Source organism: Anolis sagrei, chromosome 4 (assembly GCF_037176765.1).
Source record: "Anolis sagrei isolate rAnoSag1 chromosome 4, rAnoSag1.mat, whole genome shotgun sequence".
NCBI classification, from domain to species: domain Eukaryota; kingdom Metazoa; phylum Chordata; class Lepidosauria; order Squamata; family Dactyloidae; genus Anolis; species Anolis sagrei.
In genome coordinates this window covers 149,102,302-149,128,284 of record NC_090024.1, presented here as the reverse complement: position 1 = coordinate 149,128,284, position 25,983 = coordinate 149,102,302, and the positions used below count along the sequence as shown (strand labels likewise).

Below are 25,983 nucleotides of genomic sequence, written 5' to 3'. Positions count from 1 at the left end.
GTACTGACCACCCCATCTTGTATTTGTAAAATCCTATAAACTGGATTATAGATGTAAATCTAATAAAGGGTGATGTAGCTCACTAAGGTTGTAAAGATAAACAATCACCATCCATTGCTCATTGATTGAAAACTCTTGCAAATTTGGTCACATATCATGGTGCGTTCTGCTGACATTCCAATACACAATAATGGAAATCTAACTCTTTTTGTTGCTTACAAACTTTAAAATCCAATAAAATATTTAAAAAACCCTGTCTTCAGAAAACCCTTTAAATAGACTTCTTATTTCTATTACCTTTTAGCTGAAAATCCTGTATTGATGGCTACTATAATAACTGGTATTAAAACAGTGCAATAAAACGTCAAGTAATAGAACTTCTTGGAAAGGAAACTCCTTAATGAAAGAATATTTAAAAGCCAGTGTGTTCCCTTCTCTGTAGATGCACTTCCTCTTACACCAAACACATCTATTGTGCCTATTGATAAAACTTCATTAGGAATTAGTCTTCACTTTACCACAGGACTCCAGGAAAAACATGATTAGAGCAACCTCCACTATCCCTGAATAGAATCAAAGAATTATAGAATATTGAGTTGGAAAGCCTTGCAAGAGTCATCTAGGCAAATCTCTCGCCGTGCAAGGATGTACAAGCACCACTGAAGCATGCCTGTCCAAGCTATGTTTAAACACTTAAAAAAAAGGAGAGTGCACCCCCTTAAATTCCATTGGTTCAAGTTCTAGTTTCCGGAGCAACAGAAAATAAACTCACACCATTTTCCACATGCTATCCCGTCAGGTATTTATCATCATCTCCATCTTCTCTTCTCCAAAATAAACATACCCAACTCTATAAGCTGTCCTACAGTTCTCTGTTACCTCCAAACCAGACACAAAACCAACTTTAGGAGTTTGGGGGCTATAGTGGGAAGATGGACTGTCCCATTTTTTTCTGGGTTCTGCTTTCTTCTAGTGGAAGTTCAATACTAAATGCAGCCTAGTGGATCTCCTCTATGTATATGTAGTTTGTATCCAACCCTAAATGCTATCCTAAACCATAAGGTCTGAATCAACTTCTGTAAGGTGAGATTATATCTATGAGAAGGAAATTCCAGATGTTGGCTCAACCATTGACAAGGATGAAACAAACTGAAATTTGCTGACACATAATGTGTGAAGTTTTTCCCAGGGAGAGTTCTATATTCTGTCAGTTCTTTCATGCCAAGGTTGGGCTTTCTGGTAAGGAAATATGGTAATATCAAATTCTTTTGGGAAAGAGAAGAAGGAAGTAGTTTTCCCCAAAGCCATAATTAGTTTGATTTATTCCATCTCCTGGCAGTCTTTTCCAAAAAAAAAAAAAAAAAAGCACCAAATGAAACAAGCAATCACAGAATGCACCAAAAGATAAATATAGAAGGAATACCTTTGGTGCATTATGCTAGCCTTAGCACTTTTCAAGGTCTGTTAGGTGTTGGTGAGGAACAACGGATAAAGCTGTAGGTTCTGAGCATCCTATTTCTCCTACATCTTTCTTCCTACATGGCCCCTGCATCCCTGGGTGCTTTGTTCTTCTGCAGACAACACCTATGCTGATGCTATATATATATATATAAAAAAACAAGATTCCAGCTTATGGCTGTCCTCTTATATGTACCTAGAAGTGAGCCCCCTCAAGTCTTGGAGTACAATGGCATCTCTTTGTTAGGAGTTTTTTTTTATTAACAGATGCTGAATGACCATATGTAATTTGATTGTGTATTCTTGCCCAACAGGAACTTGCACTGGATGGCTTTTGTGCTGTCTTCCAATTCTATGATTCTAAGTCCCCAAGACTTATTTTTGAGTAGACTTTTACAGAACTTTACTGTAAAAAAAAAAAAAAAAAGCTCCAGGACGAGGAATATAAAAACCAATATAGGATCCAACTTGGACCTACCCCCCCCCCTCCCATAAGAACAGTATTACTGCTGTAAGTGCCACAATATTTACATACTGCTAGAGACCAGTCTTTCTCCTGATACAGTAACAATTTTTTTCCCCCTATACTTATTTGGAAGCAAATCCTGTAAGAGCTCACTGGGAGCTGATTTTTAATAGATCTACTCAAAACCGCTGTGAATAATGTAATACCATTCCAATGGAGTTTCGTAGGTCTTATCCCTACGTGTGTGTAACAGTTTCCCCCAAAATGGCTGGACCTCCTATAATCACCAGACTAGAAGTTATGGGAGTTGTAATCTAGCACTTTTGGAGGTTGCCATAGTAGGGAAGATTGGATCATAGAACTGCAGCCTTTGATTATATTTAGGCCTGGGTAACAACGGAAAAATTTGTTTCTAAAATCGATTCGTTTTTTGGGGGTTTTTGCGTTTCGATATTTAAAAGAATTCCGAAATTTTCCTTAAAAAAAGTTCGATATTTACGAAATTTTGTGAATGGTAAAAAAAATTACAAAACAATAACGAAACAATAACGAATCGATTCGTTAATGGCGGCCGTGATCGCGCAATACGCTAAAAAAACTTCTGAAGCTTCCCTCTCCCTCTGTTGTTGACTGTTGGTGTGATATTATATTTTTTTTTCACTAATTAAACAAAAAACAACTATAAAACTTGCCCCAGACATGCGGAAATAATAATGAAATGACCTCAAACCAATAACGAAACGAATACATAACGAAATACGAAGCATTTACGAAACGAATTGAAAAATTCGTTTCGTTTTTAAGTTGCTCCAGAATGGTTCGTTATCGCTTCGTTAACAAAAAAAATAACAAATTTTTGACGAATTACGAATTAACGAAACGAAACCGCCCAGCCCTAATTATATTATATTGTAAAAGCTGTACAGTGAAAAAACTGTGGTGCTGGAGAAGAGTTTAATGGATATCATAAATTGAAAAAAGACAATGGGTCCTAGAGCAAATGAAGCCTGAACTACCCCAAGATGACTACACTGATACTATCTTACCTCAGACATATCTTGAGAAGACCTGACTCACTATAAAATACAATAGTTCTGTGAACCTAGTAGAAGTTACTTATGAGTAGATATATGCAAGACTGGACATAAAGGCTCAAAACGCAAGCAAAATCAGTCAAGAAGCAGGCATTATTCTTTATGACATATTTGTTTTTTACTTCCATTGGAAATAATATTGATATTCCATGTTTAGTTTTTTTTCCCATTCTTTCTCACATTGTTTGAGCTATCTATCTATCTATCTATCTATCTATCTATCTATCTATCTATCTATCTACCTATATGATAGGATGGGAGACCACCAAGGAATGCCACATGTTGAAGGCTATACTTCTGAGGAAGGAACTGACAAAGCCACCTCTTAGTATTCCTTGCTAAGAAAACCCAGTATAATGCATGGGGCTACTGTAAATTGATAGGTGACTTAAAGACATATTTCAGAGCTCATCTTTGGAAAACATAATATATATCAGGTTTGGGATTTGTGTGGCCCTTCTGATACTATTGATCTACAAGTCCTATCAGCCTAGCATAGTCAGGGATGATAGGAGATGGGAGATGCAATCCAATTAATATGGGAGGATTGGTTCCCAATTCCTAATATACATAATTGTCTAGTATACAAAGTACCAGATCATTAATTAAATAATCCAAAAGTAAATGCAAATAATTCAGTAACTTATCACCATGGGTAGAATATTTATATGATCAGAGGAAAATCCAGGAGTTGATTTTTGAATGGAAAAAAACTGAGAGCTCCACCTAGTTCTAGTTCTCAAAAAAAAAAGGTATAGATTCAGAATTCAATAATTCTGAGTGCATCTTTTATTATATTTTCAATGCAATATGTTGAGTTTTTGTAAAAAAAAAAAAGAAAAAAAAGAAAATACACTGCATAAACATCAATATTCATCATGTTGGGGATGCTAATTATTTTAAATACAGAATCTGGGGTGACAGTCATTCCATATTAATGTACAAGGATGCAGAATGTAGCCTTGTGTATTCAGCACTGGTCCCAGCTTGATGATTGCCTCCAATTTATCGAGACATAAAGAAAGACGACTAAATTGGACGTTTCTTTAGTAGCCACAACTGCCGTGAAAGATGCAGTTGTAATGCTTTCCTTAACATATAACAGCCCAAGATAATTCTTTATTGATATCAGCTTGCCCTGGCATGTCTAATTGTTTGTTGGATCAGAAATCACCTCATATTTTTAAAAAAACTTTATGTTCTTTGCTCATACATGCAACAGGATGCCAATGAACTAAACACGTAGCTGTCTGCAGTGCTGAAACATTGCCCAGGTTACTCCCACCACCCAAACGAATTATGTAGTTCATCCATTGTACCTTGCGATGATGTTGCAAATGAGACCATGTACTTTTTTAGGCCTTCTCATTTTGTGCAGTTATCTTTTTTGTCTGTGTGACCCATAACAACATAGAAGTGTAATTAGATTCAAAATTGCATACCCAGTCCCATATGTGCAAAAAAAAAAAAAAAAGGATTCCAAAACTCCTCTTTGCATTTTTATCTCTCCAGTTAGTTTGCTTTAATGAAGCTTTTTAGTTGCAACAAACATCTCCCTTTTTCATGCCAAGGGACTGGAATAAAACAATTTCAGGGCAACTGAAACGCATGCCTCAAAAGTAATGTCACTTCTGCAGCTGATGTTCTGTAAAAGAAAGCAATGGAGCCCGAGGCACAGAGACCTACTTTTGTATTGGTGTGGTTAATTATATATCTTGTCAGCTGGAGCTGCACTCTGATCACAGACAACAAAATAAGCTACTGAAGCATCTGAATTTTGGAACACACATTTGATTATATAAATGAGGATAAGCTTCAAAAATTGAATAACTTATATAAGGAAAAAGAAGCTTTAAATGTTCCTTGCAAAAGGATGCAATATATAGTGGCTTCAAATATATGCCACTTATTATATTTTAAAATGTAAAACTTTTGTTTTGTCACTGATAAATGAATCATTTAACACTGTTGTTCTATGTGATGCCATTTCCTATTTTGCTCATGTCTTACACAACATTCCTGCTGGTAATCCAACAAAAGTGGCGATGTCGGATAATTGCAACTGTTCCCCATACGACTGGCAGTTTCAAAAACATTATGTCCAGATAGCTATCAAGGACAACTGGGATACCATCACTGACTGTTCAATTTGGATTGCCGTGTGACAATTATGTTTGTGATGTTCAACAGCTCAGTGGTACATCACAGGCCTTTCCTGCTAATTAAGCTGCCAATTTGAGCTCAGGCCATCAGTAAATTTGGTTCATTGAATGACAAAACCTTAAGAGTTGAAAGGGACCACAAATGTCATCTAGAATAAACCCCTGCTATGCGGGAAAATACAATGAAAGCAACCCCAGAAGAAGCCAATCCAACCTCTGTTTGAAAAATTCTAAAAGATGGAGAGCCTACCACTTTTTCCAGGTATTTCTAATGTTTAGGTGGACTCTCTTTTTTCATAATTTGGAACCTGCCGATTCATGTCCAAGGGTGCACCTGTACTTGGCCTCATGTAAGCCGCGCTGAGTCCCCATTGGGGAGATGGTGGCAGGGTATAACTAAAGTTTGTTTGTTTGTTTGTTTGTTTGTTTATTACTGTAGAATTAATGCTGTTTGACATAATTTTAATTGACCTGGTTCAATGCTATGGAATCCCAAGAGTTGTAGTTTAGTGAGACACCAGCACTCTTTTGCAGATATAGCTAAAAACTTTGCTAAACATGGTTTCCAGATAAAATTGGATTCCCATCAACTCCACTTAGCCCATCGAATGGTGGGAAGAGACATAGAATGCAATTGAATGGGATGTGTGAGACAGAAGCACAGGAGATAATGAGAATGGCAAACACTGGGTGCTGTGCCCTAGCAAAGGAAGTGCTTCACACTAGCACACTTTAGAATATATTGTATATACTGAGACTCGCACCGGGATTGTGGCTCAGCTGGCTGAGTGTCAGCTGTATTAAGATCACTCTGACCAAAAGGTCATGAGTTCGAGGCCAGCCCGGGCTGGAGTGGGTGTCCAGCCATTGTGTAGCCCATTGTCGACCTTTGCAACCCGAAAGACAGTTGCATCTGTCAAGTAGGAAAATAAGGTACCACCTTAAAGTGTGGGAGGCTGAATTTAACTAATTTATGAGGCCATAAAGAAAGAAGACTCCGGGGAATGTGGAATGCGGAAGAACTTCATCGGTGTCGTTGATGGACGATGAAAAGCAGCAGCTCCCCTGGCGGCCAGAAAAAAGTTAAATAGCCTTGGTGTATTTGTCTGTATTTGTTGTCTGTCAAACTGGCATTGAATGTTTGCCATATATGTGTTTACTGTAATCCGCCCTGAGTCCCCTGCGGGGTGAGAAGGGCGGAATATAAGAACTGTAAATAAAATAAATAAATAAGTCTAGAAATTTGTGTAAAAACTGTCCCCAAAAAACCCAGAATCAAATTATCCATTGGTTAATGGAAGTACTGTGCTTTAATTCCTAGTAAAAATAGAACCATCACATTTTCTGAATAGAGTGGTGAAAGATAAGAGCTTTGTCAACCCTGGGAAAACCCAAAAGAAGCACAGATCCCCTCCACTCTTTCCATCGTGGGGTGGCTTCTGGCCTTTTTGAATTCCTGGGTGATGAAATGGTGGTAGCTTTTTACACTTTTTACACTTTCCCTGAAAAGAGCATGGGGAGAAAAGAGGTGTTGCTTTTAAAAGATTCTCTTGAGATGGCCTAAACTCTTGCCCTTCACCACTCTATACTTAGAGAAGGGGGTGTTCCTTTTGAAATGAGAATACTGTACTTTAACTTTTATTTGAAAAAGAACTACCTATTTCTCTTAACAGAGTGGTGAAAGTCCTTTTTGAATGCTTAAGAAAGAGGGGAATGGTGTCAGTAGCCAGGACAACAGGCCTTCTAAGGCAATGCTGGCTCTTTCCCCTCTCCACAGAATGATCCTCAATTAATCCACGCATCATGTCAAAATCCACAATTTTCCTCCCCAAAACTGCCATCACCTTATACATGAGGTTGAATATATGTATGGTAATCCTTTTAACCTTCATTTCAAGTGGCTCTGGATTCCCTACTGTGCCAACTCCCATGATAGGTCACTGCCTCAGTGGCACCATCTCCCAATGAAATGAGCACAAAAATAAGTGTGTATGAGTGCTACTGACTCTACCTTGTCTTAAATTGCTTAGCTCTATCTGGCTGTATACCCCTTTCAGCAAGATGATGTGATAGCTAATGAAGTCATTCAGGGAAATGATGAATTAAACATTATAGAGGAGGAGAGCTATGGAGAACAGCATAAAGCTCATCTGTTCTCCTCGCAGGGGAGGCCTTGCTGATAATGTGATACAAACACAATAGTGTTGGCTACCTGCTGTTTTGGGAACAGCGGGCTCTTCTTTTGATTGTCAAGCATGCAGTATTTGTGTGTCCAAGTTGTAATTCCCACTACAGATTTTTTTTCCTTTCGTTTTTTTTAAAGAAATATTTTTCACAGGTTGGTGGAAGGAAACAGGTACTTAGCACACAGACTCTAAAGGATGGCCCAGAATACACATTTTTGGGCATATATAATGAAAAGCATTTTGATACCTATATCTTTATGTATCAATGATCAGAACATAAATGAGTGGTCCTCAGCTGCCCTCTTCTTTTATCTGGCCACAACAACAATAACAACAACAACAACATTTATTACAGTCCATAGACTTATCAGTGAACAAACAGTCATTTATAAATTCTCCTATTTCAGGAGAAGTTCATTGTACCAGATACACCTACATAGTTTCAAGTAATACCCCTATCAGAGGTCACCTGGTCACTATATTGTGGTCTAAGAGCAGAGAGGAAAAAGGTGATGTAGGGATGAGGATACAGTTCTCCAAGTCTAATTGAATACTTGGGGAAATAAATGAAAATGGGGCTTCAGGAAGAGTGTTGGTCATAACAATCCACTAATTAGCACGACTCATTCTTTGAATATTCTTCCTATCCATACTCTCAAATAGGTCTTTATAGGACTACAGCCTAAGCCAGTGGACTAGACCTGAAAACAAGAGACTTAGAATTGTAATTATCTGTATGCTTGCCTAGGCCTGGAATGAAATGAGCAAACACCTTCCAAAGGAATATAGTGTTAAATAAAATGAAATTCCTTAACTAGTAGATGATTCTGTTTCAAAGTCACATGGATGAAGGCAGACCTCTGAATTCAGACCAGGGCCCTTGAAACAAATTTTAGAGAACAATTCAAACTGTACCCAGCATAACATCTCACACATTTAAAGCAGAAAGAATCCACAGCTCCCATAAGCAACAGATAAAGTGACATGCAACAGAAAGTTCTGTGGCTCATTTTCAACCATTCTGCTCAGTGTACATCATGTCATAGGCGCACTCTGAAGAAAGACTTCACATAGTGACAGCATTAATCTGGCTTAAGGAGGATAAAACCTGTTCTTACATACTAGCTAAATGGGGCTCGACAGATTGGCAGCAAAAATCTGCAGGCAATAGTACCTAAGAAAGGAGGTGAACAACTCTAAGGTCACATCTTTACCTCAGTCCTAACAAAGGAGAAATGACATTTTAGAAGTGCTTGTGTGTCTTGATAAGGAGCTTGTGATACAAAAGAACCCAAGGCAATAAAAGTAACTGAAGAAGACACAGCAGAGTCACCTTGTCCCTCAGTGCACCTACAGGTTAGATTTGTACTAAGTGCACAAGGACAACCAAATAATACCACCCAGAACAAGTTCAACTATTTTGAACCCATTCAGTTCCAATACATTAATGGGAATGCAGTGTAGTGGTTAGAAAAATGATTTGCAAGTTATAAAACCATTGCTTCAAACTTCAAAGAAATGATGATGTAATAATTTTATTTATTTCATTATTGCCCTTGTTTGCTAACTTTTCTCCAATGAGATTAAATTGGCATGTATTGTTTTCTTACCTCTCCCTATTTTCATCACAACAACCATATGAATGAATGAAATGTATTATGATCAACAGATCAGACATATGAGACAGGGCAGGCTATGGCACAGAAAGAGTGATTGGCATAAGATTTGCCAATGACTTATGGGGCTCCCTATCTACAATATGTAGATTAATAACACTGACCTACACTATGGTCAGTGTTGTTAATCTACATATTGCAGTGTTATTAATCTACATATTGCACTATTGTATATGTAAATTAGAGACCAACAAGTCTCCCGTGGCTCTCTAAAAACTGTCTTAGGAACACTGGGGAATGGAAGAAAATCCATTACATTCAATTCCTGAATCTATGCGAGCTCCCACCCACATACACAGACTTCTTCCTTTCTTTGATGCAGAGATGGTTACCAACTTGGACTGCTAACTTAAAGACACCAAATCCCACCTGATCTTGAAAGCTAAGCAAGGTCAGCATTAGTTAGTACCTGCATGGGGGACTGTCAACAAATTCCACATACTGCAAACTATATTTCAGGAAAAGGAACTTGCAAAATCACTTGTGAATATTCCTTACCTAAGAAAACTCTATGAAATTCATGGGGTCACCACATGACTTGAAGACTCATACACAAACAAGAAGACTGAACAAATTTACAGAGGTAGCCACAATCCAAGAACTATATACTACCTGTACTACCTGCACAGCAATTTTTGAGAAACATAAACTAAGGTGGCTGATTGCTAGTGCACTCATGTCTGCTCATAGACTTTCCAGAAGAAGCTGGTTGGACCTTGAATGAACAGAACATTAAGACAGATTACAGCTTGGGTTTAATCCATCATAGCTTCTAAGTTATCTTCATTTGGCAAATATGACATGAAATAAATCTTTTCATCTCTTTCTTCCTTTTATGTTGGCTGGCCCCATATCAAAGTATGGAAAATCTTCTAGGGAGACCTCCATGAGGGCAGGTAGTGAAGGTAATGGTAAGAATCTCTCCTTGGTTTGAGTATTGCTCACTACTGGAGAAGAACTTCAGGGCTTTCTTTCCCTTTAGATTAGGGTGGCTAAATTGTTTCCCTATAATATGTTTTCCGGACTTTCCTTGGTGAACTTTGATAGGCAATTCCAATGTGACTTGCAAGACTTAAGGACAGTGCAGCATAATACACTGCACTGCCAAAGTTAATTTTGCTTTATTTTCAATAAAATAATTCAAAAGCAGGAGAAGAAGTAAAATCATTGCACTCAGGAGAATGAGAAGTGTAAGGTACTCCTGGTGAGTTTCTCCAGTGTTGAAAATAGATGATTTCTGGATGGATGTGCCAGCATTTGAATACTGGAAATGAGCTAGAAGTGCTTAACAGTGCAATAGCACAGCATCAGAAAACACGAGAATGGTTAAGAATTTGGGGGATGTGACTGTAACAACGCATGGAGGAGATTCTTGCTCAAGTCTTGGGTTTCAAATCCTTCCTTTTCTCTTATAAGGAAAATAAAATGCCCCAAGCCCTCTCTGACAACAGCCTAATATTTTTAGAGCACAACATTTGTCTGTCTAGCTTTGGGGCATATACGTGATGTAAAACTCACAAGCCACACGAGGATAGGAAAAAGCTGAAGAAATGTCAAGTAAGAGCAAGCCTTTTGATGTCAGGCAACATTTTGATCTTTATCTACAACAGTTGACTGTGAATACTCCCATGCCCATCTCAGGCTAATTAAGTAGCCTTACTTATCAAGCTACAATATACTAAAATAATTGATAAATTTAGCATAAAGATGTTAGATATAAACACATATTATCAAGGGAAATTGTGGCAATTGGTGACTCCCATGTAAGTGGGTTTGTAAAACTGCTCTGTTTTAGCCTAGACTCTAAATATATCTAAAGTGCTGAATCCTACCCGAAAAATAGGTTCAGCATCTTAGATAGCTCTCCTTTTTACTTAAAAATCATGCCAGATTTATTGCCCCACTGATATAGGAAAAGTTGAAAGGCATAAAATGGCATCTTTAACAAAAGAAAGAAATTGCTAAGGATATTGTGAATTATAAAATCCAATAAGCTAAGTTTGCAATAAAGAAGATTGTTCGGGGTACAATCCACTTTATAGTAAGGAAAATATTTTGTTCCTTTTATTTTAATTGATAAAGAAAAGTAGCAATCTGTAACAACAACAACAACAACAACAACAACTTTATTTATACCCTGCCTCATCTTTCAAAAAGGGATTTGGAGCTGTTTATTACCATGAAATAAAACATAGTAGATAATATAAACAAAATATATAATATATCAAATTAAGATAAAACAAAAAATAAATGCAAAGCACCAACCATCAATAAACAATTATTATATAAAAGAACTTTGAACAACATTAAAAAAAATCCCAGCCATTGCTATGATAAAATAAGCCATAAAATCCAATTGATGATTTGACCATTTTTGAAAGCCTGTTTTAAAAGCTAGGTTTTCAATTTCTTCCTAAAAATCACGAGTGTGATTAGGCCTGGGCGGTTTTGTTCGTTAATTTTGTAATTCGTTAAATATTCGTTAATTTTAGCAATTACAAAACGATTACAAAACTTATTTTTAAACCCGGAAGTGTTTTTAAATATCGAAACGGCAGGCGCCAAAAAAGTTTGTATTTCCGTCCATTTCGGAAATACGTAAGATGGCCTGGCTAGATGCTTGCTGGGAGCTCTCCTCTCTCTCCTCTCTTAGCCAGTCAGAGGCAGAGCCTGAAAGAGGAGGAGGAGGAGGAGAGGGCGGGGAAGGCGCCGGCTGAGCAAGCGAGCGAGAGGGCGAGCGAGAGGGCGAGCGACCCTCAGCGGGAAGGCGGCCCGTTCCTCCTTCCTCACCTTTGCGGTGGGTGTGCTTCATTCTCCCAATTCCTTAGCGGAGGGCTGGGCTAGATGGCCTTTGGGGAGCCCTTCTCCCAATTTCGCATTGCTTCGGAGGAGCCGGGCCCGACTCGGCGGCAGCGCTTGAGGGCCCGCCAGAGTGAGTGCCTGCCTTCCTTCCTTAATAATAATTTCTCCTCTCTATTCTACTAAATTAATAATTAAATTAAAAAAATATTTTAAAAATATTGAAAAAAAAGGGTGCCATCTTTACAAAATGTTTTGTAAATATTAACGAAATTTCGTAAATACCGAACTTTTTTAAGGGAAAATTTTGTAATTATTTTAAATATCGAAACAAAAAAAAACCCCAAATACAAATCGATTTTAGAAACAAATTTTTGCGTTGTTACCCAGGCCTAGTGTTTATCTAATCTCCCTAGAGAGAGCATTCCAAAGCCAGGTTGCCACTACTGAGAAGGCCCTCTCCCTTGTCCCCACCAGCCGTAGTTGTGATGGTGATGGGACCATGAGGAGGGCCTCCCTGGAAGATCTTAAGGCCTGGACAGGTTCACAGGCAAAGATGAGATCGCGTAAATAGGCTGGACCTGAACCATATAGGTCTCTGTAGGTAATAACCTGTACTTTGAATTGGGCCCGGAAGCATATAGGCTTTAGGATCTCAATTTTTGACAAAAAAAAAAAACTCTAGCAAGGCAAAGAATGTCACGTGGGCATTTTTAGTGAATCTGGTGTATTACAAGTGCCATAAATATTTACAGCTTTCTGCCAAATAGCTGTCAAATTTAAAAGACATTCAGTTAAAATATATTGACCTTTTCTTTCTTGATCATGATGATATACCAATTGTAAGCCCAGATTCTGTAGAAACTGGATTCTAAAGAAATGCACACAGCCCATTCTCTTGTTTCTGTTCTCCTAACTAGTACAAACTCTAACCTAAAATTGAAAACTTGGCATGTCATTCCAAAACAAACCAGGATTTATAAACTAAGAACAAACCTATTCTAACTTGTAAAGCAGGAGCAGGCAACTGATGTGGACCCATGGGAATTCTAGGGGAATTTAGGGGCAGGCAGTGGATGTATTGCCTTGGGGACAATGAATCTACTTTTCACTTTTATAGCTGCTCCTCTCTCCATAGCACAGCATTGCATGGGAGCTCTCCTTGTAGTGTATCTTATCCCATCTGGTACTAGGGGGAAACCATACAAGTTGAAGCATTGGAGTGTAAAGTCAAGAGTGGACTTACTGTATCATGGCAACAGATTCACCAATGACATTGGCAAGAGACTCCATCCCATGTCTATCTTCCACAGCAATCCAAAAAATAATACCTTTCCTGTGCCTTAAGATTGACAGAACTCCTGGAAGTGCTGTTTCACGCACACATATACAACTACCACATCCAAAATCCACTTGTGGTGATAATCATTTTTGGTCAACCAAAAGGTGCAATATTCCTTACACTAGTTCATAAAGTCTACTCTCTTCTCTATCATGCAAATATTTCTTCAAAAATTGCATCATTTGAGTCACAGGTCTGCACCTCTCTTGCTTGAGACATCACAGTGAGAGGAACAGAAGGTTTAAGCCTGCCTCCTCTCCTGCCTTGGCCATGATGTCACGAGGAACAAAGGCAGTGAAAGAGAGCATTAGCATTTCCTTTCTTCAGTTGCAGTCATTTAATGCTTCATTTTGGATTCCTGCCTGTCTCCGTTTTGTCTTTCAGGTTATTTTGTCAGCAGATTTCTGTGACCATTTCAGGAAGCAACCTTACTATTATGTTTAAAGTTAAATTTATACACTGTAACAGAAAAAACACATCAATAGCTTTCATTTGCTAGAGGGGATTAAGCATCAGAAAATCTAGTTTTAGTGAAAGATGACATGCAGTATGCCCTCCACTTTTGTAGGTGTTGGGATAAAGGACCTCTGCAAAAGCAGAAACTGGCCCACTATTTTTTATACCCGAAAGAACATTATTGTAGGCATGTTTAGGTTCTCTAGCCCAGTTATTAGGTCAATTGCTGATGGAAGCTGACTACAGAATCACACCGGAGAACCTAGACATGTCTGCTGAAGTGTTATCCAGCATTTCTAGATCCTCTAGAGTTATTCTATGGTCAACCTCTGGTGGAAGTCTATCATAGCATCACATTGTAGGTAGGACCTAGCAATGCGTACAGAGAACATCTTTTTTCAATCTATGAATAATTATATCAGTGAATGTTTAACCCACAGGTGTGGAGTAATGACTTCTCCAAGTTAGGATAGTCCATCTTTTCCAGGATCTTCCAGTGTTGACGATAAAGTAAATCCAAAGTACTGTACATATTATGATGATACCTAGCCACAAGGCACAAAAGTCATTACACTAGCTGTCAAAGCTCATCAGGAACAGATGTCATTACAATAGTTATTGAAGCCCATCAGGATCAGGAATTTTATAATTTTTTGTAGAGGTTTGGTTGCAGTGGTGTGGGAGAAGATTCTTGGAGGGAAGCTAGAACTTCTGCAGGGGGATATAACTCATGGGTTGCATGCTGCCTACCCCTATTGCAGAGGAAGTGATGAAACAGGAGCATATCAAATGACATGTCATATTGTTAGTTTCTGGTTACTTTTATGTCCATACTAATAGGGAGAACCAAAGTGGGAATGAACAGGACATGTGGTTGGCAATCTTTTTCATAGAATTCTATGCTAACACAGCTTTCAAGCCATCACAATCACAACAGCTATAAGAGACTCTGAATGTGTTCTTCAGGTCATTTTCTTCTTTGCTGTGCCCTTTGCCTGCAGTAACAGATTGGCATTCAAATATTTTAACATAAGACCTTTCTTGCCCATGAAGAGAGGAACGTTTTTTGGATTTGGTTTTTAGCAAATCAGTTTGCAGTTCAAAACATAATAGCAGCAAGATCAATAAAAAAGATGACATATCTATGTAGAACTTTTTTTATCCATTAATGTTTGCCTCACTGATTAATCAAACAAAGCTTCAGGTGGTTAAGCTCCTGATCAAATTTGAAAATTCTTTTCTCCACAGCCCTTGAAGGCAATGCTGCCCTATCTCTAAATATTTACAAATCTCACTGATTGTGGAAAGAAAAAAAATGCTAGCACTTTGTTCTTTGTAAAACAAGACTGCCCTCTGTTGACAGTGAACTCAGAAGCGCTTTGAATTGAATATATTTTAAATCCTGTACCGGAACACAAGTAGCATTTGTACTTTTCAACACAACATTAGTCCCTGAAGATAGTATTCCATTTATAATAGCCCCTTACAAATAAACTGCATCAGAGAGGGGGAGGGGAGAATGTTTTAATAAGTGTTTGTAGTAGCCGATCTTACCTGTCACTGCTATTGTAATTTGAAAGACCTAGTTTATAGAATAAGTTTTCATGTTTTTATTGGAAAGTGTATACTGTACTTTTAAAAGTTGTATATTATTTGATGTAATGGAGTATGGCCAGTACAATAAACAACTCAATCAATAAATGTTTGCAATGGCAGATCTTACCTGTTCATAATAGTGGATATTATTTTCTGCGACATCGCTAAATGCCACCTTCAGATCAACACGCATACTCTGCTTCCACCTATCCCAGTCAGCCTGTAGAGCATTATTGGCACATTCGACTTTGTCTTCAAGTTTTCCAATCTCTTCAGATAACTAGGAAAAACAAGCAAGCAAACAAATATATTATTGGACTAAGTTGAGAAATTTGTCTTAATAAGTTAGCTTAGGGAAACTTACCTTATAGAAAAGATGGCTATTAGGAACTGAGTAAAACACTTTATTTCACTGCATAAAAGTCACACTTTCCCCCATCTTTTGACCCAAAAGAGGGTGTGTGACTATTACACAGTGGTGATTCTTACATGATGAAAAACTATGCAGCTATGGGGCTTCATATGGCAGCCAACTGAGTGAATCCCCATAGATCCAAGGGGGCAGGTGCACGGGTAAGTTGCAACCTTTATTCACTTGCCCGTGCACCTGTGTTGGAAAGTGAATAAAGGGCGCAAGTATTATGCAAGGAACAGCAAAATCCAAATTTTGCCACTGTAATAATATGGGTACGGCTCTTACGTGGTGGCAACTATTATGCGAGGAAATACATGAGGCCCTCCAACTTTGCAAGGTAAAAGTCCCTTCATGTAGATAGCATGCCCATGTTGGGAGTTGTAGTCCAAACATGGGCAAAAATATAACCTTTCCAAAATCTAGTAACAGTCCTCAAGCTTTCCTGAATCTGCTGGATGAAAGTGTCCGTTTTGCACTATCTTCTGCTCTTAGTTCATTATGAGCAAGAGGGACACCAAAGAAGCCACAAAATGTTTTCGGTGTTTTTAACAAATATGTGACAGATATGAATTTGTTAAGTTTTTACTACTGAGATTTAGGAAATCAATGCTGACCAATGAACCATCCGAGGTGGCCTTGGGCCAATCACATTACTGCAACCTGTTCTAACTCACAAGGTTGGTGTAATGATAAAGGAGAAAGATGAGCCACCATGCCATAAGATATAGATGTTACTAACAAGTAACATAATAAAATTGTCAGAATTCATTAATATTTAGCTATATTTTCAGAATTTAGGAAGTTGCAAAAGAGGGCATGAGCTGGTTACTTTCTTTTATACTTTCGATTTATTTTGTAATTTCTCTAGACGAAAAAATGAGAAAACGTATTGCAGAAACAAATGCACATGGACGTGATGCACAAAGGCTTATGAAAACTGGGAATGCTGTACATGTCGAGGCAACCTCATCTCAATTTTGAAATTTGGATGATTATGGAAAACAACTGGAGATAACACTGAAAAAACTGGCTCACCCTAAGATTTCTGACTATGCAAAGACATAGAAATTGTGCTATGAAAGGGAAAAAAAACAATTCATTTGACACCAGATTTTTCATGACAGATCCTGCAAGCTAATCATTACTCAACGAGGATTCACAACCATCACATTTTTGCAGTCCTTACTTCATAACAGTTTCCATAGTAACCACCTCTGGGCACTTATTGTAGATAGGCCACAGTTACATCCTGGCACATTCTTGTTTACTGCCATTTAATTTGATCAGACACATAAAAAAGACAAGGCTGAAGCATGTTTTTAATAGCATTGTAGAAATGGAAAAATTGGCAGATGAAATTGATCATTCCAGGGGTGAGAGAATCCATAGATTTAGCACCTCAAGTTCTTCCTCTTCCTACATATAAGGGAATTTGTGAATTTTCATGAATGACCTGAAATTCTCCCATGTTTTTATCACTTCAATAGGTACAGCTTATACCTAGCGTAGAAGACCATGTTTCTTCTCTGTTGGCCATGTATATAATAAACTGTACTGTTTCATTATCCGGATGGAGGCCACAAGTAGGCGCTAGAGAGAGGAGGATAGTCAATTTTGCGCGGGGAAAGGAGTTGAAAGAGTGAAATCATTTCCCCCTGTTTTCCTGTTATTTTCCCCACCCATGTCCTCTTCTTGGAAACAACCCTTGTTTATGATATGGGAAGGGGGAGGAGGGGGGAATAATAAGCAAAAATGGGATTTTTTTTCTTCTTCAACTCCCCCCCCCCCCCCCCCCCAATAAAATGAAGTATCCTTCTAAGTCTAGGCCCACTTTTGGAATTCGCCCGGATAATACAACTGTACCAGAAATCTTCTCAGGAAAATAAAATAAATTGATAGCTTCCTAAATCTATCTATATAAAATGCTCTGTTCATTTTGAGTGACATCATAATTCAAATTCCGATGGACTAATTGTCACTAAATTTGGCCACAAGGCACCTACTAATCCAAGGAGTGACCATCACTCAAAAAAGTTTTTGTCATTTGGGAGTAGTAGTTGCTGGGATTTATAGCTCACCTACAATCAAAGAGCATTCTGAACTTCAGCAATGATGGAATTGAACCAAACTTGGCACACTGGACTCCCATAGAAAACACTACAAGGGTTTGGTGGGCATTGACTTTGAGTTTTGGAATTGTAGTTCACCTACATCCAGAGAGCACTGTGGACTCAAACAATGAAGGATCTAGACCAAACTTGCCACAAATACTCCATATGCCCAAATATGAACACAGATGGAGTTTCGGGGAAATAGACCTTGACATTTGAGAGTTGTAGTTACTGGGATTTATAGTTCACCTACAATCAAAGAGCATTCTGAATCCCACCAACGATAAAATTGGGCCAAACTACCCACACAGAACTCCCATGAGCAACAGAAAATACTGTGTTTTCTGGTGATCTTTGGTGACCTCTCTGACACTCCCTCACAACCTCCAGGTTGAGAAATGCTGCCTTAAGGCCATCCAGTCCAACTCCCTTCACCAGGGCAAGAAAACATAATCAAAGCCCTACTGACAAAGAGGCATCCAGCCATAGATATAGATAGATATATATGATTCACTGCACACACACACACACACACACATGTATATGACAGATATGGTATCACAGATGTGAAAGAAGAATAATTATGTGTTGAATGTTCCAGAATAAGCAAGCCGGACAATCTCTACATCAACACTGGCAAAGAAACAAGAAATATTGTTTACCCACAAGCATAAAGAAATAGCATATATTAGAAACCAACACTTTCTTGTTACTTTATTTTCCAGATCACCAGACAGGGCCACAGCAACGCATGGCAGGGGATGGTTAGTCTCTACTAAAATGGTGAAATTATTCTGGCTTCACACCCAGGCTTTTTAAACATACCAAAGCTCTGAGCATGATTTGGTCACTTCTTCTACATTATTTATATGTTGTTTCCATGCAGCATATAAAGATTTTTTAAAGTTATTTTGCATTCACTTCTAAAACAAAAGAAAACAAAAAAACAAGAAAAATATCTACCAATTTCATAGTGCTAATGGCATAGGGAAAGTAGTATCCATCAAATTTCTTTTTTCTAGTCAATGATGAATAATATGAAAGTACTCGTTTCTATTTGAACTGAATATTTTGTAGATATTTAAGTTTGTTAATTTCATTCTTACGGGAAGCAATACAGAATATTAGTAATTTTTTCACTGTAAGAAAGTCTTTAAAAACGATGCAGTGTTTGAACACTATTTACAGTTCAGAACTAATTCTGAGCAATGTGATAATTTTTGCACACAAAATTACATTTAATGCCCAGAAGACATCATTTTCTGTGGGGCCTTCTGCAGCTGGTAACTGCAGAATACACCACAGTGCAAAATATCTATGTGTGTTTTAGAGCTGAGTAGGAAGCAATAATTTATGTGCAGAAAAATTCTGTACAGAAATATTATTTTCTGCACAGAACATGATTTATTCTGTGCTAAAATACCACAGGGAAATTTTTCACGCAATGTTCCAAATAAAATTGTGAAAATTATGCTCAGTCTAGGGGAGCAACATATTTTGCAGCTACTGTTTCAATATTTTTGAATATTTTCCCTCCCTACCATTTCATTATGCAAGCATTAGAACTGAGCTGCTCCACATATGTCCTCCCCCAACCAGCCCCCCTCCCCCAATCCAGAGTTATCTTATCTGCAGCTGCTCCCAAACTGTGGATCTCTTTTCCAAGAAAGGTCAGGTTGGCCTCCTAGCTGTTGTTCTTCAGCTGACAGAAAAAGACCTTTTCATTCCAAAGAACGATTATTGCAATTGAATGGCTGCTGAAAATTGGGCTTTTAATGGGATGGGTGTTACATTGTGCTTTAGAAGCTGTTTTTAATTCGACTGTGTTTTAGAAGCTGTTTTAACACAATTGCGTTTTAATAGTATAATTTATTTTACTCTATTTTAATGTTACAGCTTGGTGTGTTTTAATGTATGTCTCTTCCTTCACCTTGCTGTGCACTGCCTTGTAACTCCGTGTCAGGAGACAGGTGGGACATATATCAAATAAATGAATAAATAAACACATCGACACCCTCCCCCAGATTACCATGAATTTTGGATAGCTACAACCTTTTTCCTTTTTCCTTTTTCTTTAGCCTGCCTGACCTGCTGGGACGCCTGAACTTTGTTATTCCAAACTTTTAAATTCAGAAGATCTTCACTTAAGACAAGGAAAGATTGTGAACTTTTTAATCAACAGTTATAGCCAGATTTTACTGTTTCTATCTAATAAAAGTTGTTTATACTTAATTTATATATCTGATTTATGTAATGTGTTATTAATTTTATACGCTGATGTATTTTATTCTATGTACTATATAGCACTTTAGAGATGTTGAGGGGTATAAATAAAGTATTATTATTATTATTATTATTATTATTATTATTATTATTCTGTTAAGACCCAAAACTACAGACAGCACTACTCCTCCAGATGATGCAACTCCCATCATTCCTTACCAATGGCTTCACTAGTTGTGGCTTCAGGAAGTTGGAGGTCCAACCACATTTGAGGGGCTCCACAGCTTCCAGAGATCCAAAATTGTGTAATGGTTTGAATGTTGGACTATGACTCTAGGGACCAGGGTTTAGTTCCCTACTTGATCATGGAAACCCACTGGAAGACCTTGGGTGAGTCACATATTCTAATCTGTAGAAAGCCCTACAGTAGGGGTCTCCATGATTTAGAAATGTCTTGAAGGTACACAACAATAGCACAATTCCCAATCATGATGGAACAGAAATTAACTGCACAGACCAGTTTTTTTTCATGTCAGGAACGACTTGAGAAACTGCAAGTCACTGCTGGTGTAAGAGAATTGGCCATCTGCAAGGAAGTTGTCCAGGGGATGCCAAGATGTTTTTGATGTTTTACCATCCTTGTGGGAGGCTTCTCTCATGTCCCCGCATGGGGAGCTGGAGCTGACAGAGGGAGCACATCCATGCTCTCCCCGGATTTGAACCTGCAACCTGTTGGTCTTCAGTTCTGCCGACACACGGGTTTAACCCACTGCGCCACCGGGGACTCCTAGACCAATGTTGAGGCCCAATTTAAGTCAAGTTCCTAGGTTCTTCCTTGAAACAATCAATTTTCAATTTCACCCTCATTACATCCTTATGAGGCAGATTAAGCCAGGATTATATCTTCCCTTATGTGATTACCATAAACATTGAGTGTGGACCTTCTTCTTCCAAGGATGTCATTCTACAAACTTTATTACACTGGCAGCCTTCTTATGAAAGAAAAAGGTTGATAAATCAGCAGAGGATTCTAAAAGAAAAACCTCATGGCTTGCAATACTTATGAGCTGTATCTCGAAAGCTGTTGAATTTATTCTATGACATCTCTAATGAAATTGATTTTCAGTTTAAAACAGATATATCAGCTACAAAAATATCCTCTTTATCCATTCCTTAGGTGTCACAGCTGAACTTTTTACAGGGAAGAACTTATGTCTGTTTAAAGATTACATGCCATAGCCTTTTCTCAGCACTAATGACATGTTTGTGATTCCATTTCTCTGGTACAAATCCTCTTCACCTTACATTCACATTCATGCCAATCACTGTCAACATAATTTTTAGATATCAGTTTTCAAAGAGAAGCTCAAATGGACAGTTGTGTAGAGCTCATTAAGACCTATGAGAGAGCTGCCTAAGGGAGGGAAGGACAAGTGGCATAATAGAGTTAGATTCTGTTCTCTGCGGCAATAAAGTAAGGTGTTGCCAGCAGTTCTAAAGGGTTTCACAGAGAAATCTCTCCTAGTCTTAAATTGAGATTCTCTAGATCTGTCTTAGAGAAATATTTTGCACCCAAAGAACCTAAGCAATTCTCAAGTATGCCCAAAGAAATCAAACTAGAATATTGAACTCAGTGCTTAGACATTTCACTTGTGTGAATTGTTATTTTTCTGGACTACAACTCTTAGAATTTCACAGTTGGCATGGTCCTGGGCCATAGAGGGTCTACCCTAGGAAACCTTTTGTATTGTTACCCCAATACCCCCATGCATATGGGATATATTGAGTATGGTGATCAGATCATGATATGAATAAACACAACAGTTTAAATAATGCACCAGTAAGGCCTTTTCGCGAACCAACATGAGAATTTCGGGGGGGGGGGGGGGGGCTGAAGCCCCTCAAGTTTCTCAAGTTGCTCCTGACATGAAAAAAACCCTCAGATTATCTGTTTATCCTAGATTATATAGCAGTAGAGGAGACTCATATAATCCAGTTCAAAGCAGATAATCTGGGATCAGATCCTGTGATATAGGACAGAGTACAAGGGGTCTAAGTCTTTCATGATTGTTGTAATTACAGCTTTGGTTCTACTGTTACTTGTTGTATAAGTAATAACTTGCGGTAAGTAATACTCGCAAAGTTCTCACCCTTGACAAGAAAAACTTGTGCTGGGAAAACTTGTTGAAAACATGCACCTTCATATTGAGGTATGACATTATAGGACTTTTAATGAAAAAAGTGCATTACTTTTGTTCATTGTCAACTATCTTGCAGTTGTGGGGTTTCAACTTGTGGATCTTGAATTCAAATGTTGCACAAGAGCTAAGCTCTTTTGTATCCAAGGAAGCTCATTGCTCGCACATGTATCAGGGATTCCTGCTTTAGCTAAATTTAACAAAATCTTAAAAGTTTTAACTGTATTGTGGGGCCTTCCGAGCTCATCCTAGGCTTCACTCTTCTTTCATCTTCAATTCAAGGGAAAGATGAAGGAGGAGGAAATGGCAGAATCCTTGAGACAGTCACAACTGTTTTCAAACCCCTTTTCCATTCTAAATGGGGCAGAGATTCAGGAAGTGAGTTGGGTCATCTTGGGATAATCTCAGGTTGAGGAACTTTTCAGTTGGTATCTTTATAACAGAAGGCAGCATGTTATTGTTTTTGAAACTGTTTGGTTCTGTTATGCGGTTGATGTAAGAACTTTTTTTAAAAAACAACAAATAGAAAAACAAGTGCACCTGACCTAACTACCAGTTACGTGACACAGGACTCATCTTAAATTCAGTTTTGTACAGAACTACTTAGTTTTTAAAGCCACAATTTCTCGCTGTAGAGTCAGTGGAGCACTTACATATAAAATTTCAAAACCTGAAATTAAGCAGATCACAATTTTTAGATCAGTAAGTGAACAGCTGCACTCAAATTTCAAACAAATTACATATCTAGGTCCAAGGAAATTGCAGTATGGCAATTTACATAATACTTAAAAGCTGTACTCCCAATTTGCATTCAATTGCATTCTTAAAAATAAAATGGAACAGAAGTTTCATGTAGTTTTCTGACTCTCCTAGTAACCATTAGTGTACCAAATATCAATTGGTATGGGGTGATTCCTTGACTGGTGTCTTGTGTGCTTACACTGAGAAGAAGGTGAGAAAACTCATCCTCTGTGCATGGGTTTGATACATGCAACAAAATGAGATGGAATCCATACATTTTGTAATTTAAGTGCTGAGTGAATTACGAAGTGCAACATTAATAGATATCCATACCACTTATTGTTGTAAGTTATAACAAAGTGCTGAGGGATATAAATTACGTGTCAGAACAAACTAACTCCGGACTTCAATTCTTTCTCTCAAGAATATATGCTATAGTGCAGCTATGGCAATGAAAATTCTGATGGACGAATACTTTCCTTTCTCTGAAGGCAGCAATTTATGCTACAGAAAGTATGAAAAGATGCTTTAAATTATTTTGCTTACATTCTGCCCCCTCTGGAACTGTCTTGTCCAGATGTTTTTACCTCTGCAAGTATTGCCATAGCAAAAAGCAAGAGGACAATTAGGAAAAAAAATAAAGAGAGGGACAAGAGGGGAAAAAGTTAAAGGTCCTATTTTCTATTTTCTACAAGGCAGGAGGGGCCTTCAGTGATATAACATATTGGTTAGGAGAGGAGAGGCCTTCCAAAAGTTTGTGGTCTTCCAAAAGTTTCTAGACTGCAACTGCCAACAGTTCTAGCCAGCATACACAGTAGTAAGGAATGAGTGATTTCCACCTTTGTGTTAAAATGTTGGCTGGGAGCAAGGAGTTGTTGTTATATGCCTTGAAGCCACCTCCAACTTATAGTCAGTCATGCTAGGATTTCCTTCAGAAAATGTATTCAGAAAAGGTGTGCACTTTTTTTCTTCTAAGATTGAGAGAGTGTGATTTGCCCAAAATCCTCTAGCAGCTTATCATGGCTGCATAGGGAGTTGAACTCTTTGTGCTGAGTCTAGGACACAGTCTGCTCCTCTGTGTCGCTGCTGCCACTGCTCCTATCTATTAATGGAACTCCATTTGAGCACGTGGCCACTATGTCAGAAAGGGGCACCCACACGACTAACAAGTAGAAGGGGCAATAGTATGATCAAGGTGTTCACAAAATGTTGATAAATATTGGAGAAAAGATGGAAGGAGATAATCTGAGCTTTAATTTAACATCAGCACCTTGGACTGCGCTCTAGAAAAGTACAGACAGAGGGTCTGCAGCTTAATGGTATGTAAAACATGTGTTTTACACAAAAGGATTCCTTAACATCTCCAGCTAAAGCATTTAGGTAGCAGGAAAGACCTTTGCTAGGGACACCGGAGAGCTGTAAGCAATACATATCTAGACGGACAAATATCCTGAGCTAGTTGTTTCCTAGGAATCCAAAGCAGATGTTGAAGTCCCAATATATGTACTTTGTCATCTATCTTCATGAGCAGTCCTGAGTAGCAATAAGTTAGCAATATGATATAATCCAATTTTTGATTACTGTAAGAAATTCCCCATTACATTTTGCGAATCTGCCTACTTACCAGATCGTTTTCTATCTTTTTATTGTATACAGCATCAATTTTGGCATCCAACTCAGCTTGGATTTGGTCTCTTCTTTTCAAGACCCCCTGAAATGCAAACAGTACAGATAAATTACAGCACAACATAATCTGCAGATAATAATAAGCAGGTTCCCTTGGGGAGAACGTGAATAGAGAACTCCCTCTCCCAGAAGTGTTCATATAATACTGAAATTTGATGCATGTAGAGTTTGTACTTGCCATTTTCCTATCTGTCATTTTCCTCTTCCTTTACAGGAAGAGTTAAAAATCTATCACGCTATGCTGGTAAAAGTATATGTGCTTAAACAGTTATGCTATTTTAGTGTTTCAAAAATGATTATTTATTGAATGAGCACTACCTCCCATGCCCTATAATGACAGCACACAGCTAGGTGAAGTTCTGGCAGCTGTCAAAGGAGCAAAATATAGCATAAGGTAAGGATGAGTATAGAGATGATATAAGGATGAATGAAGTATATATTATTATTATTGTATTTAGGAGGAATTTAGAGATCTAAGAAATGCAATTATATTATCAAGTCAAGAGATGGGAAACCTGTGGCCTTCCAGAAGGTGTCAGATTACAAATCCCATAGTCCTTGTGTGAGCTTAATAAGTTTGAGTTTAGAGGATGTCATATGTTGTTTGCCTTTGCTATAGTCTCTCTCTTCATTTTCACCTAATTCATCAACCAAAAACATTCTCCCTGTTCTCTGCTGGCAAGTCATTTCCAAACTATGATTATTATAAGATGAACCTATCACAGGGTTTTCTTGGCAAGATTTGTACCTATATTAGCATAAATAAAAATATGGGCACCCTTTGGGGACGTAATTCCATTCATCTTGAGTTGATTTTAACTTGCCCACTTCACAAAGTGATTTTTGTGATACTTAGATATGCTAGATATTGCTGATATTTATCAATGCAATCTTGGAAAATGAAAAACAGTATGTTTTTTTACTGTACCAATGGCCTTATGGTTTTATCTCATGCTGCTCCCAGGTAGAATACTCAAAAGATAGACCCAGCCTAACTTCTGATGCTCACATGGTTCTTTCTGTATGATCTAGGTAGGGTGCATCAAAACTGATCTAGGGACGGGTGCATCAAAGTTCATTCTACTCTGTACAATAAATGCAGTTTGATACTACATTAACCACCATGGATTAATACCATGGAATCATGAGAGCTGTCGTTTTACAAGATTTTTAGGTTTCTCTGCCTCATAAAAATGCAACTCCCATGAGTTCAAACCATTGAAAAATGGCAGTCAAAGTTGTGTTTAACTGCATTCATTCTGAAGAGTAGATACCTCCCTGTTCTCCTATTGTGCTTCATTCTTACAAGGGTACTGTGGGATACAGTAACAGTGAATGGCACCTTCATAATTTCAGCGATTTCTATATCAGGCT

The 25,983-nt window shown here is 38.0% G+C and overlaps 1 protein-coding gene across 1 annotated transcript in view; it reads right to left on the bottom strand.

Annotated features, from left to right (window-relative positions):
* Nucleotides 1-25,983, bottom strand: part of SNX7 (sorting nexin 7) — a 54,512-nt gene that overhangs the window by 2,452 nt on the left and 26,077 nt on the right. The window contains exons 7-8 of the mRNA XM_060773943.2: nucleotides 24,548-24,634; nucleotides 15,363-15,515 (exon numbers count right to left, since the gene is read on the bottom strand). Of these exons, the coding sequence (XP_060629926.2) occupies nucleotides 15,363-15,515; nucleotides 24,548-24,634 (240 nt within the window). The remainder of the gene's footprint in view (nucleotides 1-15,362; nucleotides 15,516-24,547; nucleotides 24,635-25,983) is intronic.